General features: G+C 40.1%; 1 protein-coding gene across 16 annotated transcripts in view; it reads left to right on the top strand.

The window, feature by feature from the left end:
* Nucleotides 1-17,257, top strand: part of CRACD (capping protein inhibiting regulator of actin dynamics) — a 279,668-nt gene that overhangs the window by 216,524 nt on the left and 45,887 nt on the right. For 14 of the 16 annotated variants that reach the window (XM_058722491.1, XM_058722490.1, XM_058722497.1 and 11 more), the window contains one exon: nt 1,382-1,553. The exons of the other annotated variants lie outside the window; for them this stretch is intronic. In XM_058722491.1, coding sequence (XP_058578474.1) covers nt 1,382-1,553 — 172 coding nt within the window. The remainder of the gene's footprint in view (nt 1-1,381; nt 1,554-17,257) is intronic. 16 annotated transcript variants of the gene reach the window in all.

Below are 17,257 nucleotides of genomic sequence, written 5' to 3'. Positions count from 1 at the left end.
TGTGAGCTTTTGTATTTTCTTTTCCCTCAGAGCTCCTGACTCCAACTTAAGATACATTTCCCATGATGTTGACAAGTTATTTCATCTCTCTGTGCCTCAGACTCCTCACCTGTAAAATGGGGATGTTAATAAGATCTACCTCATAGTGTCATTGTGAGGATTAGCTGAATTAATATTTAGAAAGTTCTTAAAGCAGTGATGCATAAAAAGGGTTAAGTAACTTAAAAAAAGATTGTCTGACCCTGAGTAAGTGGCTCTTTAAGCTTCTTAAAGAAAAGGAAGGATCTGAGAAGATGCTTCTTCTGGTATGGGTGATACACACTTTTTTTCCTGAGGTGGGAGTGGAGTGATAATGGATGAATTTGTAATTGAAGGAGCAGAACTTGAAAGGTATTACCTAAAATATCTGTCAGTAATGCTGGCACTGAGCCTGGGTCCTGACTGAATGAAGTAATATATGGAAAGATGTTCATAGCAACTCCTTTGGGGCTCTTCATAGTAGATTCTGAGAGGAGACGGGAGAAATAAATTGGAAATATATAGGGATGGAGGGAATTGGGGCAAAGCTGATGCCAAGAGTTAGCAGTTATTTTCTGTCTCTAACAAAGGCTAAAACAGGGTGATTCTCAGTGGAGAATGTGTGTGTGTGTGTGTGTGTGTGTGTGTGTGTGTGTGTAGATACACACACATAAATAGAAAGTTATATATATATAGGTGTATGAAATTTTTTGAGCATCCGTCTGACTTAACATGTGTTCTCAGCTGCTTCTGTGGAGAAGGGCACTGGCCACCTGCTTGTTTTTTGTTTTTAATTATTTTTTATTTTTTATTTTTTAATTTTTAGAATGAGTGGGGAGGGGCAGAGAGAGGGGGAGAGAGAGAGAGAGAGAGAGAGAGAGAGAGAGAGAGAGAGAGAATATCCCAAGCAGGCTCCTTGCTCAGTGTGGAGCCTGACTTGGAGCTTGATCTCATGGCCAGGAGATCACCACCTGATCAAGAGTTAGATGCTTAACCCACTGAGCCTCCCAGGAGCCCCTGGCCATCTGCCTATTAAAGAGAGCAGGCACCACTGTTGTGTGGCATGTGCAAAGGGGTGCTCTGAGGCCACTGTGAGCCTCGGAACCCCTCTGTGTCATCCCAGGTGCTTCTTGGGAGCCCGGTGACAGGAGACTTACTGTGCCCTTGGCTTGCCTCTGCCTGACTGTGCCCGGACTGGGGCTGGCCGTGTCATTCCTGGCACAGGGCTTGGTCGCTCATTCACTCTGATGGCTGCCCTTTGCCCCTTCTCCCTTGGCCAGAGGCAGCTCAGTTGTAATTTGCTCTCAGGCTCAGAAGTGCAGCCCTGTCAAACTGCAGTGTGTGTTCATCTTGTAATCCACAGACAAGAAGAAAGGAGGTAAATTCCAGCCTTTTAAGAAGTTGTTTGGTAAAAGGAAAAAGAAAGACACTTTGTTGTCCCAGGAGGCGTCAGCAGGGAGTAAGAGTCACTCTCCCCAGAGTGTCAGCAATGGGACCTTCTCTTCAGATGAGGAGACCCTGGAAGACAATCTAAGGTAATAATTCATACTGTTTCTCCCCCAGATTTTAGCAGAGTTCCAGGGTGGGGAATGGGATCCCAAAGGAGGCAAGGGTGGAGTCACAGATGTGTTGCATCTCTGGGAAGATGGAAGGCTTGGGGTACTTTGTGCATTCTGTGTGGAGATGTCACCATGGGGAATTGGCAACGAGTCTGGCCTCATTTTCTGGGAAAGCACAGGGATCTGTGCCTTCATTTTGCTGCCTTCACTGGTGATAGAGGCAGCACCCCGCTGGTTTGGCTCAGTAAGTTAATCTGGATAGAAGGAGACTGCATTCCCATGCCCTGTTGCTAGACGAAGAGACAGGGTGGTTACAGATTAGATTGTACATCCATGTTGAGAACATAGACTGCTCAGGCACAAAGTGGTCACCCTTTCTACCTCTGGCAATCTCTAACGACTTCTGGAGTCTGTAAGTCATAGAGCTTTGGCTTCTGCTCTTTGTTTTCTATGTTTCTCTCTACATCTTTCCCCCACCTCTCCTTGCCCCTCCCCTTTCTCTTTCTCTCCCTCCTTCTTCTTCTTCCCCGCCCTCACCCCCCTTTGCTTCTTAGAGCACAGGTACTAAATCTGGCCATGACTGTGTCAAGAACTCAGAAAAGCAGGGTCAGGAAGTAGTTTCTCACCTGAGTGCTGGGAATTGAAGTTAGAGTCAGAGATGATTAAACTCTGCTACTGACAGCTTAGAAGTCAGCTCCTCTGAGAAGCCTTTTCCCACTCCTTGATCTGATTTGTTTGCCCTTGCCGGCATTCCCCTAGCATCACGCACCTGGCTCCAGCAAAGAACTTGTCACTTTCTATGGAAATTATTGATTTGCTTGTCTGTCTCACTTGACTGCCAGTTCCATGAAGTCAGGGACCGGGTTTTATTCAGCCTCGTATTAGGTGCTCAAAAACTGTTTCCTATGAATGCCTGGCACGGCACAACTTGCCGTAATACATGTGGAAGGAATAGATGAGGTAATCTGTGATATTTTTACTGTAATTCAAGGACAAGAACGAAAACATCCTGTGTGATGTATGTCAGTAAGTAAATTCTAATAGACACTCCAGTTGAGCACAACTTACATGCAGAATCCTTAGGCAAGCAGTGGCACATTAAGCTTTGCAGTGCTCGGTGACAGCATTACTGGGTCCTAACTGATATTGACTCTCTTCCTCAACAGGCCTGTTATTTGTCTTCCATTATCTTTAGTAAGAATACTATCGAATTTAACTATAGGAAATTATTTCACTGGAAGGAGAACACAGGTAGCACTAAGCCCATCCAGTGGTTGGGATGTCATTATGTACTAAGATATGCTTGAGTATTGTTCAGTATAAATGTTTTGATTTTACTTCAGTTTCTACAGTGGAAAATTGGAATGTGAACTGTTTCTGCCTCACAGTATCAGAATGTGGTAACAGATACTAAAATGTGACCAACTAGTAGTTTAATGCAAAATGAGGTTGAGTCTAGAAGGTTCTCCTTTAGAAGGACTGTTCTGTGAAAACACAGGCTGTCCTTTTTTATGGTTTTGCCAAGTCCCTGATTTCTTACTGAATGATTTTAGACACTTAGAAGAGCCTGGATCCTGGTGGTTCTCTCCCCATTTAAGTTCTATTCCGTCTACCCCTTGGAGTTTTCCTTAGATTTTAAGTTATACAAAGCCTTGGAATTTCATATTGATTCAGACACCTGCACTTCTGTAAAATAAAGGTAATGCCACCTGTTCTTATTATTGGTTTTTGTTAATAAACCTATATTTATGAGACATACACTATATTTTAATTATTTAGCACTTGTTTTTATAATAAAGGAATCGGGAGAGATAAGCTTTGGATGAAGAATTTTTAAAAATGTCTCTTTAACTATTTTTTAAATTAAAAAGACAAGAAAACAGGAATTATTTAAAATACACATTCCCCTTTTCTTCTCAAAAATTGACAGTTGCAAAATAATTCCACCCGCAAAGTAAATACTACATTCATTGCTTACAGTATAGCTGAATTTCTGAATATTTGCCCTATTTACAGATGGAGAAAATTAAAGATGTTGTTTCCAACACTTCTTTTTTTTAATGGAAGTATAATATATTTCCTATAATTTTTTATTTTCAGTTTACTGCTCAATAATCATGTTACTTTAGATTGTGTAATGATTCACAGAATTTCTGTGCATTTTATTTGCTATCTCCAGCTCTCACTAAAACACAAAACTCAAAATTCTGTTAGCATGGTCTTGGGTGGAGGTTCCAAGGAGGCAGATTTCAGCCCAGTGTGAGGGAGAATTTCCTAAATACTAGGGCTGCCTAAAACTGGGGAGGCTGGGTATGTGCCAGAAGGAGTTTGGACTGATGAAGGGGAAATTCTGCACTTGGTGGGAATTTAAAGGAGTTGAACTTTAACATGCTGTCAAACTCCAAGAATCTGTAATTCTAGAAATGTCTCCATGGCCAAAAATAGCTCATTATTGATCTGCTCCTTCTGCCTGAAATTTCTCATTTCCTTTGGGCTTTTAACGCATACTGTTCTTTCTCTAGGTTAGAAGCCTTTATTTCTCCTAGGCTACTGCTTTTAAATTATACATGCCTGTGGGGAAAGCAAAATAGTAAAACAAGTTCAGTTTTTAACAATTTAATGTGACTTCCTTTATTAATTAAATGCAACTAAAATTGTGTTTCCCAAAATGTGTTAAATTTAAAAAGGGGGAGAGGGTCAGCTTGGCAAAAAAAGAAAAAAAAAATAGGTTGGGGAAATTCTGGGCCAAAACAAATAGGATCCTTTACATAGGACTTTTCAGAGCTTTTACTATGCTAATGTGCCCTGGGAATTTCTGAGAAGGGGGATGTATTATGGAACATTTCCAAGACTCCTTTAACCACAAACCTTTTTTTCACAGAGAATATCCAATGGCATATATTAAAGCTACCACTTATTGAACTTAATGCAATGTGGTTTTGCATAGTTGAACTCATATAATGTTCACACACTCCGAGGTTGACATTATTATCCCCATTTCTTATTTTCAAAAATTGAGATATAATTGACATGTATCATATTAGTTTCAGATGTACAACATAATGATTCAGTATTTATATATACTGCAAAATAAGTCTGGTTACCATCTGTCACCATACAAAGGTATAAAAAAATTTTTTCTTGTGATGAGCACTTTAAAGACTTTTAAGATTTTAAGATCAAATATATGATATAAATAATATATACAATACAATATATAGAACAATATATACAGTAAAAATGATAGTATTATTAACTGTAGTCACCATGCTGTGTATTACATTGCCATGATTTATTTTATAACTGGAAATTTGTATCTCTTGACCCCCTTCACCCATTTCACCAACTGTTCAACCTCCTCCCCTCTGGCAACCATCAGTCTATTTCTGTATTTATTAGTTTTGTTTTACATGTTCACTTGTTTTAGTTTTTAGATTCCACTTGTAAGTGGGATCATACAGTATTTGCCTTTCTCTGTCTGACTTAGCATAATGTCCTCAAGGTTTATCCATATATCACAAATGGCAAGATTTCATTCTTTTTTATGACTGAGTGGTATTCCAGCGTGTGTGTGTGTGTGTGTAACATCTTCTTTATTCATCCATTGGTGGACACTTAGGTTGTTTCCATATCTTGCCTTGTGTAAATAATGTAGCAGTGAACAAGGGGTGCATATATGTATTCAAATTAGTGTTTTTGTTTTCTTCAGATAAATGCCAGTAGTGGAATTGCTAGATTACATGGTAGTTCTATTTTTAAATTTTTCAGGAACCTCCATACTGTTTTCCATAGTGGCTACACCAATTTATATTTTGGCCAACAGTGCACAAGGGTCCCTTGCCTCTAAATCCCTGCCAACACTTGTTTTTTCTTGTCTTTTTGGTGATGGCCATTGTAACGTGTGTGAGGTGATACCTCATTGTGGTTTTCATTTGCATTTCCCTGATTAGTGTTGGTGAGCATTTTTTAATGTGCCTCATGGCCATCTTTATGTCTTTTTTGGAAAAATGTTCTGATCCTCTTCCCATTTTTTCATCAGAGTGTTTTTTGTTATTGGGTTGTATGAATTCTTTATATATTTTGGATATTAACCCTTTTTCAGATATATGATTTGCAAATATCTTCTCCCAATTAGGAGGATGGCTTTTCGTATTTTTGATGGTTTCCTTTGCTGTGCAGAAGCTTTTTAGTTTGATATAGTCCTGCTTGTTTATTTTTGCTTTTGTTGCCCTTGCCTTTGGAGTCAGATCTAAAAAATAATCACCAAGACTGATGTCAGAGAGCTTATTGCCAATGTTTTCTTCTAGTTCTATGGTTTCAGGTCTTCCACTCAAGTGTTGAATCCATTTTAAATTATTTTTGTACATGGTGTAAGATAGTGGTCTTATTTCAGCCATTGCACATGGCTGTCCAGTTTTCCCTGCACCATTTATTGAAGAAACTGTCCTTCCCCTACTGTATATTCTTGCCTCATTTGTTATAAATTAAGTGACCATTTATGTAGGTGTTTATTTCTGGGCTTTATATTCTGTACTATTGGTCACTATGTCTCTTTTTTATGCTGGTTCCATATATTCCAAAACATTCCATGTTTTGATTACTGTAGCTTTATAGTGTAGTTTGAAATCAGGGTTTGTGTTACCTCCAATTTTGTTCTTGTTTCTCAGGATTGCTTTGGCTCTTCAGTCTCTTTTGTGGCTCCATACAACTTTTAGGAATGTTTGTTCTATTTCTGTGAAAAATGCCGTTGGAATTTTGATAAGCATTGCATTGAATCTGTAGGTTTGGGTAGTATAGACATTTTAACAACAACATTTTAACAGTCCTTTCAATTAGTGAGCACAGAATATCTTTCCACTTGTGTCTTCTTCAGTTTCTTTTATCAATATCTTACAATTTTCAGTGTACAGGTCTTTCACCCCCTTGGTTAAACTTATTCCTGGCTATGTTTTTAATGCAATTGTAAATGGGATTGTTTTCTTAATTCTCTTTTTGATAGTTCATTGTTAGTATATAAAAATGCAACAGATTTTGGTGTATTGATTTTGTATCCTGCAAATTTACTGAATTCATTTATTTGTTCTAACAGTTTTTTGGTGAAATCTTTAGGGTTTTCCATATATAAAGTCCTGTCCACAAATAGTGACAGTTTTACTTCTTCTTTTCTAATTTGAATGCCTTTTCTTTCTTTTTCTTGCCTAATTGCTCTGGCTGGGACTTTCAGTACTATGTGGAATAAAAGTGGTGAGCATGGACATTCATGTCTTGTTCCTCACACTATCCCCACTTCAAAGGGAAGAAAACTAAGGCTGGAGAGTGACTTGCTGGTAAGTTGCTGAGCCAGTAATTAAGCAGGAAAGAGGGCATTCTTAACCACCCATTCTAACTCTGAAGAAGCTCTAGCCTTACCAGGGAGCGAGTCACATGGCCCTGAATTCTACTAGTCGTGGATCACCAGGCTCAGGTGTCTTCCTGCCTTTGCTGCCTTACTGAGGCTCTGCTGCTCCTAGGATTCCTCCCCACTTGTCCTGCTTCCAGTTTCTACCTCACACCCAGCATTTACTATATTATCTCAGCTACAGCTCCTTATAGTAAGTGCCAGCTGTAGGCACATTGAGAACCAAAGGAGCTTCCATGAGGGCGGGCTCACTCTGGGACTATAGCAGTCAAAAAAGGGTTCAGGCATGAGGAGGACTTGGACTGGCTCCAGATGATGGGCAGGACACAGAATGGCTGATGGGCAAGGCATAAACCTTTCAGATCTGGAATGGCATGAGCAGACTTACATGCAAGAATGAATGTGGCAAATAGAATAGGAGGGAACTTTCCAAGTCACTGTATGTGGCCAGTGTTACCCTAATACCACAGCCGGCATAACCATCACAAAAAAGAAAACTACAGACCAATTTCCCTTATGAATATAGAAATAAAAATCCTCAACAAAATACAACAAAATACTGAATCCAACAGCATACAAAAAGGATAATACACCATAATCAAGCAGGATTTATCCCAAAAGTGCAAGGTTAGTTAATCATACAAAATCAATTAATATAATATACCATATTAATAAAATTAAGGACAAAGACCACATGATCATCTCAATAGATGCAGAAAAAACATTTGACAAAATCCAACACACTATGATAAAAACTCTTAAAACTAGAACTAAAAGGGAACTTCTTTAACTTGAGGAAGGACATCTCCAAAAATATCACAGCTCATACCATTCTCAATGGTGAAAGAATGGTTGTGTTTCCCATTAAGATCAGGAACAAGACAAGGATATGCTTTTAATACTGTACTATAAATTATAGCTAGGGCAATTAGGCAAGAAAAATAAATAAAAGGTATTGATCTTGGAAAGGAAGAAGCAAAACTATTTGCAGATGCCATGATCTTATATATAAAAAAGCCCAAGGAATCTACAAAATTAAACAAGGCTGCGGGATATAAGATTGAAGTTTTTGTATCTCAGTATGCTAGCAATGAACAATCTGAAACTAGGAAAACAATTCCATTTACAATAGCATCAAAAGAAATAAAATACTTAGGAATAAATTTAATAAAAGAAATACAGGGGTGCTCAGTCAGAAGAGCATGCAACTCTTGATCTCAGGGTTATGAGTTTGAACCCCACACTGGGTGTAGAGATTACTATAAAGGAAATAAACTTAAAAAATTAAATAAAATAAAATAAAATAAATAAATAAATAAATAAATAGGGACACCTGGGTGGCTCAGTTGGTCAAATGTCTGACTTCAGCTCAGGTCATGATCTCACGGTTCGTGAGTTCGATCCCTGCACCAGGCTCTGTGCTGACAGTGCAGAGCCCGCTTTGGATCCTCTGTCTCCCCCGCCCTACCCTACCCTCCCTCATTCTCTCTCTCTTTCTCTCAAGAATAAATAAACATTAAAAATAAAATAAAAAATAAACAAAAGACTTGTACACTGAAAAAAGGATAACATACCATTGAAAGAATTTAAAAAGATCTAAATAGATGGAAAGGTATCACCATTCATTGGTTGGAAAACTTAACATTGTTAAGATGTCAATAGCCCCCGAATTGATCTACAGATTCAGTACAATTCCTGTCAAATTCCCAGCTGACTTTTTTTTGCAGAAATTGGCAAGCAGGTCCTAAAATTCATATGGGAATGCAAGGGATCCAGAATAAGCAAAATAGTCTTGGAGGGCTCACATTTCTCGAGTTTAAAACTTACTATAAAGCGCCCCAAATATCCATCAACTGATGAGCGGATAAAGAAGATATGGGGTGTGTGTGTGTGTGTGTGTGTGTGTGTGTGTGTGTATACACACTGGAATATTACTTGGCGATCGAAAAGAATGAAACTTTGCCACTTGCAACAATATGGATGGAACTAGAGTGCGTTATGCTAATAAGCAGGATAAGTCAGAGAAAGACAAATATCACATGATTTCACTCATGTGGAATTTAAGAAATGCAACAGATGAACATAGGGGAAGGGAAGGAAAAATAAGATAAAAACATAGAGGGAGACAAACCGTAAGAGACTCTTTAATACAGAGAACAAACTGAGGTTGCTGGAGGGGAGGTGGGTGGAGGATGGGCTAAATGGATGATGGGCACTTGTTGGGATGAGCACTGGGTGTTATATGTAAATGATGAATCACTAAATTCTACTCCTGAAATCATTATTGCACTATATGTTAACTTAGATTTAAATAAAACTTAAAAATTCAAAAAAAAATTTACTACAAAGCTACAGTAACCTAAATAGTGTGGTACTGGCATAAGGATAGATGTAGATTAATGGAATTTAAATGAGAGTACAAATATAAACCCTCACATTTGTAGTCAACTGATCGTCACTATGTGTGCCAAGCAATTCAATGGGTAAAGAATAGTCTTTTTCTACAAATGGTGCTGGGACAGTTGAATAACAATATGCCAAAGAATGAATTTGGACTCTTTTCTTTTTTTTTAATTTTTTAAAAATGTTTATTCATTTTTGAGAGATAGTGAGTGGGGGAGGGGCAGAGAGAGAGTGAGACACAGAATCTGAAGCAGGCTCCAGGCTCCAAGCTGTGGGCACAGAGCTCGATGCAGGGCTCGAACCCACTAATTGCAAGATCATGACCTGAGCTGAAGTCAGATGCCACCCAGTCACCCTGGACTCCCTTCTTACACCATTCACAAGCCAATTCAAAATGGATTACAGACCTAAATGTAAAAGTTAAAACTGTAAAATTCTTGGGGCGCCTGGGTGGCTCAGTCGGTTGAGCTTCCGACTTCGGCTCAGGTCATGATCTCACGGTTCATGGGTTCAAGCCCCACATCGGGCTCTGTACTGACAGCTCAGATCCTGGAGCCTGCTTTGGATTCTGTGTCTCCCTCTCTCTCTCTGCTCCTGCCCCACTCATGCTCTGTCTGTCTCTCTTGAAGATGAATAAACATTAAAAAAATAAATAAAAAATTTTTAAAAACTGTCAAATTCTTAGATAAAAACAAAGGAATATACCTTCATGGTTAGATAATGATTTCTTAGGTGCCAAAAGCACAGGTGACAAAAGAAAAAATTGGTAAATTGGACTTCATCAAAATTAACTTTTGCATTACAAACAATACCATGAAGAAAATGAAAAGACAATTCACAGAATGGAAGAAAACATTTGCAAACCATACATCTGATAAGGGAGTTATATTCAGAATAGGTAAAGAACTCTTATAACTCAGTAATAAGATGACCAAAAAAATTTTTAATGGATAAATTACTTGAATAGACATGTCTCCAAAGAAAATATTACAAGGTTCATTATGAAAACATACTTGCTTAACATCATTAGTTATCAGGGAAATGCAAATCAAAACCACAATAACATAGAACTTCACAACCATTAGGAAGGCTATAAAAAATAAATAAATAAATAAATAAATAAATAAATAAATAAAGACAATAACGTGTTGGTGAGAACGTAGAGAAATTTAGACCCTAATACAGAGTTGATGGTAATGTAAAATGGTATAGCCATAGTTTGATGGTTCATCAAAATGTTAATCATAGAGTTACTATATGACCCAGCAGTTCCAATCCCAGGTATATAACCCAAGAGAAATGAAAACACATGTCTGCACAAAAACCTGTACACAAATGTTCATAACAGCATTATTCATAGTAGTCAAAACGTTGAAACAGTCCAAAAGTCCATCAAAAAATGAATGGATAGGGGTGCCTGTCTGGCTTAGTCAGTAGAGTACGTGACTTTTGATCTTGGGGTTGTGAGTTCAAGTACCATGTTGGGTGTGGAGCCTACTTTGAAAAAAAAGGATGGATAAATACAATGTGTTATATATCCATGCAATGGAATATTTGAAATACTGATACATGGTATGACATGGATAAACTTTGAAAACACTATGCTAAGTGAAAGAAGGAAGTTAGAAAATACCACCTAGTGTATGATTATATTTATATGAATGTCTCAAATAGGCAAATTCATTGAGACAGAAAGATTTGTGGTTGCCAGGCATGGGGTAGGGTGGCAGGTGACTGTTAATGAGCGTGGTTTCTTTTTGGGATGATAAAAACTAAACTTAGGTGGTGATGATAGTAGCCCAATTCTTTGAATATACTAAAAATCATTGAAATGTACCCTTTGAATGAATGAAATTTTAGGGTATGTGAATTATATCTCAGTAAATGTATTTTTTTAAAGTAGTGAATGTGGCATTGTTGAAGTCCTACCTGGCTGAGGTGATAAGTTTGTATAGGCAGGAGAGATTCAGGGCTTATTCTCCTCTCCTAAATCCCTAAAATAGGAGGTAGAAATTTGGAGCGGAACAGAAGGGGATAATTATGAAGTAGGACATCACTGCAGGCTAGAGCAGGCTGGCTTGGAAGGAGAAGCAGCTGCACACATTTGCTTGAGGGTGTTGAGCCCCTGCATTGAGGGAGGTGTTCAGCTTGAAGGGAGAGAGGACATGAGAGAAAAAATACAGGTTATGTCTGAGACTGCCTGTTTAAAAATAGTTGCCTGTGCCTTTTAGGAAACATAGAGTTGTTATATGGCCACATACATGTGAATCTATAAGAAAAGTGTTATTATAGACATCAAGGGAATTGGGCACTATCAAAAGGAAATGCCCCACAGATGTTACTATGACAAAACTGGAAGGGTCTATAATATTACCCAGAATGCTGTAGGTCCTGTTGGACAAGATTCTTGCCAGGAGAATTCATGTATGTATGTTGAGCATATTAAGCACCCTAAGAACCAAGATAGCTCCTAGAAACATGTGAGGGGAAAATGATCAGAAAAAGGAAGTGAAAGAGAAAGATACTTGGATTCAGGTGCCAGCCTGCTCCACCCAGAGAAGCACACTTTGTTAGAGCCAGTGGAGAGGAGCCTGAGCTGCTGGAATCTGTTTGTATGAATTCATGGCATGATAGATGTTTTTTAAAAAAAGACCTCTGGACTATAAAGAGAAGAAAAAATTGTCTATGGTTGACCCCATGCAGCCCTGCTCACACATACACACAAAAGGAGATATCAATCCTACTCTCTACTTATATGATACCCTTATTCAGTAGACACACACACACACACACACACACACACACACACACGCACGCACACCGGTGTTAAAATCTAAGGTAATTTTTTAGTCCTGATCCAATACCTTCACTTTAGAAATGGGGACACTGAGGCTTAAAGAGATCACAGTACAGTGCTGTTCATGTTAGATATGTGATTAGAATTCCAGTCAGCTGATTTTGCATGTGGTAATCCTTTCCTCTTGAACAACCCCACCCTATCTCCACTTGCTTGAGGGTGTAAGCACGCACTCTTATAAGCACGCTAATTCCTCTTTATCCTTCACTTTTCTGCACAAATGTGCCTTCCTCAGGGAATAAGCTTACTCTGACCCCCTTAGCCTAGATCAGGCCTCCCTGCCATTGTTCTCAGTTTCCTTTACCTTCCCACAAAGGTAGGCCTGTAGGGTACCCATTGTATTTCCAGGCTTTAGAATTGTGCCTGGGCCATAGCAGGCATTCAAATTATTCATTTACTAAATGTACAAATACTGCTCTTTTTTGCCATACCGACTCTTCCCACTGTACAAGTCAATGTTTAGCTGATTCATCCTTCAGTTTCCCACCATGGTACAGAGTATCACTGTACATGGTGACAGCATAGTGAGACATGTCACCAGTGAAATGACAGTAGAGTTCAGGCTCCCTGATTACCCATGTTGTACCTTGGATCACTTGGCCTTCCTGCTTTTCAGAAGGTCAAGTCAGAAAAGACTTAGACTACTTGATCATTTATCCTCTACCCATAGGAGCCTGCGATGTGCTGATTGAATTGGGACTAGAAAAGATGTACAAAACCACTCAATGAAATTTAGGGACTAAGCAGGAAAACTAAGGGAGCTGGACTGAGTAAGTTTAGAGGGGATGAAGGTTGATGATACACTGTGTGGGAGAGCAACAGATCAGGAGCCAGAGTCTCTTGTGCATGCAGTTGCTTTCACTCGTGAGCTGTGTGATCTGACCCAAGCCAGGCCCTTCATCTGTTAAATGGATATGCTCTCTCCACGCTCTTTCCCCACTTATTATGAGGACCAAAAAAATGCATGTGACATTACACTACCTGCTATAAAATAGCACTTTACAAATGCAGGGTAATGTTATTACTGATATAAAGAGGATGTGGATACTAGTTTTCTATTTCCAGAGCATAGACCAAAACTCAGTTGATTCAGATGATGAGTAGAGAGGTTTATAAAAAGATCTTTGTCCAGGTGGAGCAACTGAGGAGTGGAACAGACAGCATGCAAACTCGTGGAGTCCTTGCAGAATTCTCCCGGCAGGTTAGACAATTGCTCATCCTATGTGATGGAGACACAGGACTAAGCTTAGGGACTGGAGTAAGTGATCTTTGATTTCTAGTTCTAAGAGTGCGTGCATTTAAGATCCCAAAATTCCCTCCTCTTCCTTGAATTTTTTTGAACTGTCCTGTTTCTGTTGTAATAATTAGGCTCCATAGCCTATTGGGTACCATATATTTTCATAGAATACCGAAGTCTGGGATGAGCTTCCATGATGCCACACAAAATATATTGACTCCAGTCTCTTCCAGCAACTCTAGTTTGTTCGATGAGGATACTTAATTGCTCTTTAGCATTTCATTTGAATGAGACTCACGGATCTGTTTAGAAGAAAACTGCTGATCAATTGCAAATGCCCCTGTTGTCATGGAAACAAGCTGCAATGAGACTATAATTATATTTCCTTATTCCTGAAGTGAATTTCTAATCATTGCTATGGTAATTACCCAATATCTGTGGTCCCAAATTACATGATGCTTGTCCAAAAAAGACAAAGGATAGGAATAGGAGGGCTGGCCCAAGACATGTGTTAACTGTACAGCTGCAGAAAGCCCTCTCCTTTTGTGTGTGGGGAGAATTTCCCTCTGTGGGCTCATACTCCAAGGTTAGATGATGTCAGTGGCATCTTAGAATGTGTCTGGTGTGTAGAGTAGTGGCTAGAAGGCTGTATCAGGTTAGGATTATTTCTAACACAACTAGTATCTTCAACAGTAATGAAATATAGTACCTGATGTACCTGAAAGTCTGGAGGACTTGTCAAGTTTCAAAGTCCATTAATGAAGTAACTCAGCAAAGGCATCAAGAACTGGTCTGATTCTTTTTTTGCTCTTCCTCAGGGAGTAGTCTCTTGTCCCCAGGTTTGTCCCTTCATAGCCCCCAAATGGCTGTCAGGTGTCACCTGTTATATGCAGGCAACAAAGGCAGGAGACAGAAAGGGGACCTTCCCTGTCTTCTGTCATGTTTTGTGAATGAGAAGAGCTTTCCCAGAAATGCCTCCTCCATGATACTCTCCCTCACTTTTTTTTTGTTCCTTCCACACCAGACCCTGCTACAGACAGTAGTTCCAGTCAACAGAACTTAAAATGGAGGTGACCCTTCCTGACTCCTGTTCAGGATCCTCAGCACTAAGTGCATATGGGTGAGGGATGGAATGGCATGACTACAGGGCTAACTTTGTTTTGCTTTCCTTCTCACCTTCTCTTTCTACTGTGACTCTGCTTCTGGTGCCCTGAGTTCCAGGCCACAGTCCCGTCATGTACCCTGTGTCTGATCTCTACTGCTTCTGCCAATAAGCATGGGCACAGGGCCCTGGACCTGGGCTTGGGCATCCCAGTAGCATGAGGAATGGCATCCTTGGCTCTTAGGCACAGCACACGCCACCAAGAAAGAAAAGTCAGCCTCTTGCAAGAGAAGCAGAATCAAAACACCATAGTGCTTTTCAGAAAAGTTATCCATCCAGGTGGGCTAGGTTGGAAAGGAGAATCAAGATACAGAATGAGAAATACAGTGTGGTGGTTGTTTTTGGTACTTAACTGTCAGCATCTAGTTTCCCTTCCCAACAGTTTTTGCCTATTTTTTTCCCCAAGTTATCAAGTTTGCCTCTCTGTGTATACCTCTAATAGGACACAGTATCTGCCTCTATGACAGAAGCCAAAAGGGCCAGATCCTCCACTTTCCCCCAACTGCAGCCTGGCATGAGCATGTGACCCCCCCACCCCCCCACAGCCAGTTGGACTTTCTCTCCTGGGCTTGGACTTGGCAGGTGCTCAAGGATGGAAGAGACACAACTATGGTGGCAGCCCGTAACCAAGCTCTTCCTGTGGCATGGCAGCCGCTGTGGTTCCTGATGCCCAAACCGCTACAGTTCTAACTCCTGTCTTTTTCCAAGCTTTGGTCCCAGTTTCCTTTGTTCTTTGATCCCCCATTGTTCTTCTAAGTAAATTTTCTTTTGGTTGAGCATGACAAGGTTAATTTCTGTGTGAAGACACAGAATGAAACCAGGAAAACTAGGTGAGGGGTGGGGGGAGGGTATGACATAGAAGGTAGGAAGCAAAGCCTGGAACACTTCCCTGGTTTGAATTAAAAAGAAGTCCCCAGAAGAAACCTTTAAAGATGCTGAACATCCTCCTGACTTGCCCACCAGCTGGCTTCTTAGAGTCTCCCACAATGGCCTCCGGCACAGGCCTGCCATACCTGAAAAATGCGCATGGTCTGAAAATATTTCCTCCTCTCCCCACCCCCCCATCAACACATTTGCCTCAGGCTCTCCATTCCCTGGGTGACCTTTCCATGGAAAACCCATCTGATTAACTATTCTACAGTATTAGTCATTCACTCTTCCATTGAAAAACTTTACTCACATATTATATTGTATGAAGCACTGTGGGAGAAACAAAGGTAACAGATGTGATCCCTGCCCTCATGCAGCTCCAAGTACTGTAGTGGAGATAAAATGATCCCATTAGTGCTGGAATCATATTTGTGTAGCACTTTATAATATGCACAGCACTTTTATTTTCTCTCTTATTTAAGGCATGATTATAGGAACCATAACATAAAACAGTAAGAGATGTGTGCACAGGCCTTTCTTCCAGGAAGCAGGAGAGGCTGTGTGTATGGGGGGGTGGGGGGCGTTGATAAGATTTGAGCTGGACCTTGAAGGATGAGTAGGGCCTGAACCAAGAGATTGGCATTGGGCAGTCCATGGAGAGGAAGAGCCTATGCAATGATAGAACCCAGAGAGGGTATTTGGGGAACCGAGTGGTTTGTCTTACAGGATGCTGGAAGTAGGGTAACATTTGATAGTAATGGGTAACACTTATGTAAATGCTTACACTGTTCTCAGTGCTTTACATACTATAACTCATTTAATCCTAACAGTAGCTTCGTGAGGGTGGTCCTGTTATCATCCCCATTTACAGATAGGGAAACTGAGACACGTAGAGATTTAGTGACTTGCCGAAGGCCACACAGCTGGTAAGGGGTAGAACCGGGTTTCAGTGGTAGGCAGACTCACACATGGAGTCTGAGCACAAACTCCCTCCACTACATGCCCTCCATCATAGAGCCAGAGAAGTTTGGAGCCCTGTCATGCAGAGCTTTGTGGGCCAGTAACGTAGCAGCTTCATCTCATAAGATTTTAGCAAAAGAGAACCACTGGAAGTTTCTGAGCTGGCAAATTAACTACTTTAAAGTTAGTGCAGGGTTTGGGAGGAAGTGAATTGCAGAGGACTTCAGTTGGAGACCATTTATAGATGTCAATCATATTACAACAGGCTGGAGGTCAAACCAGGGTAACAGTGACAATTAGACACTCATTGGCCCTTAAACTGCCCTTAGAGGTTCTTCCACTTGCTTCTGAGGTCTCCCTAACACGTTTTTTACATGTCCAAGAACAAAGCCTTTGAGCCTCCATTGTCCACCTGGGTTGGGGATGAGAGCACCGTGCCAGACACTTGCCTCCAGAGGTCCAGGAAAACAAAAGTTCTTCATACCACATTTGCAGTGATTTTAGAATCTCAAGTAGTTTTAAAATTAAAAATAATAAAAATAAAGCTTCTCCTGGGCAGAGGTTAAGTGTGTGAACTTTATATTGTTTTTGGTATGGTTACTAGCATAATAACCCAATTCTGTGTATTACAGCAGAGTGGGGTTATAACGCATTCAGACCTCAGCTGAGTTTTCTGAAATCTTTTACAACTTCAAGCACAGAAATGGGCCCTTCAAAACAGCCCTACATTTTGGTCAGTGTGCTGCCAAGTGCACCCAAGAGTACTATATTATTTCATCTTCAATGCCCTTTA

This window comes from Neofelis nebulosa, chromosome 3, assembly GCF_028018385.1.
Source record: "Neofelis nebulosa isolate mNeoNeb1 chromosome 3, mNeoNeb1.pri, whole genome shotgun sequence".
NCBI classification, from domain to species: Eukaryota; Metazoa; Chordata; class Mammalia; order Carnivora; family Felidae; genus Neofelis; species Neofelis nebulosa.
The sequence above is the reverse complement of the archived record's forward strand: the minus strand, read 5'-3'. Positions and strand labels throughout refer to the sequence as shown.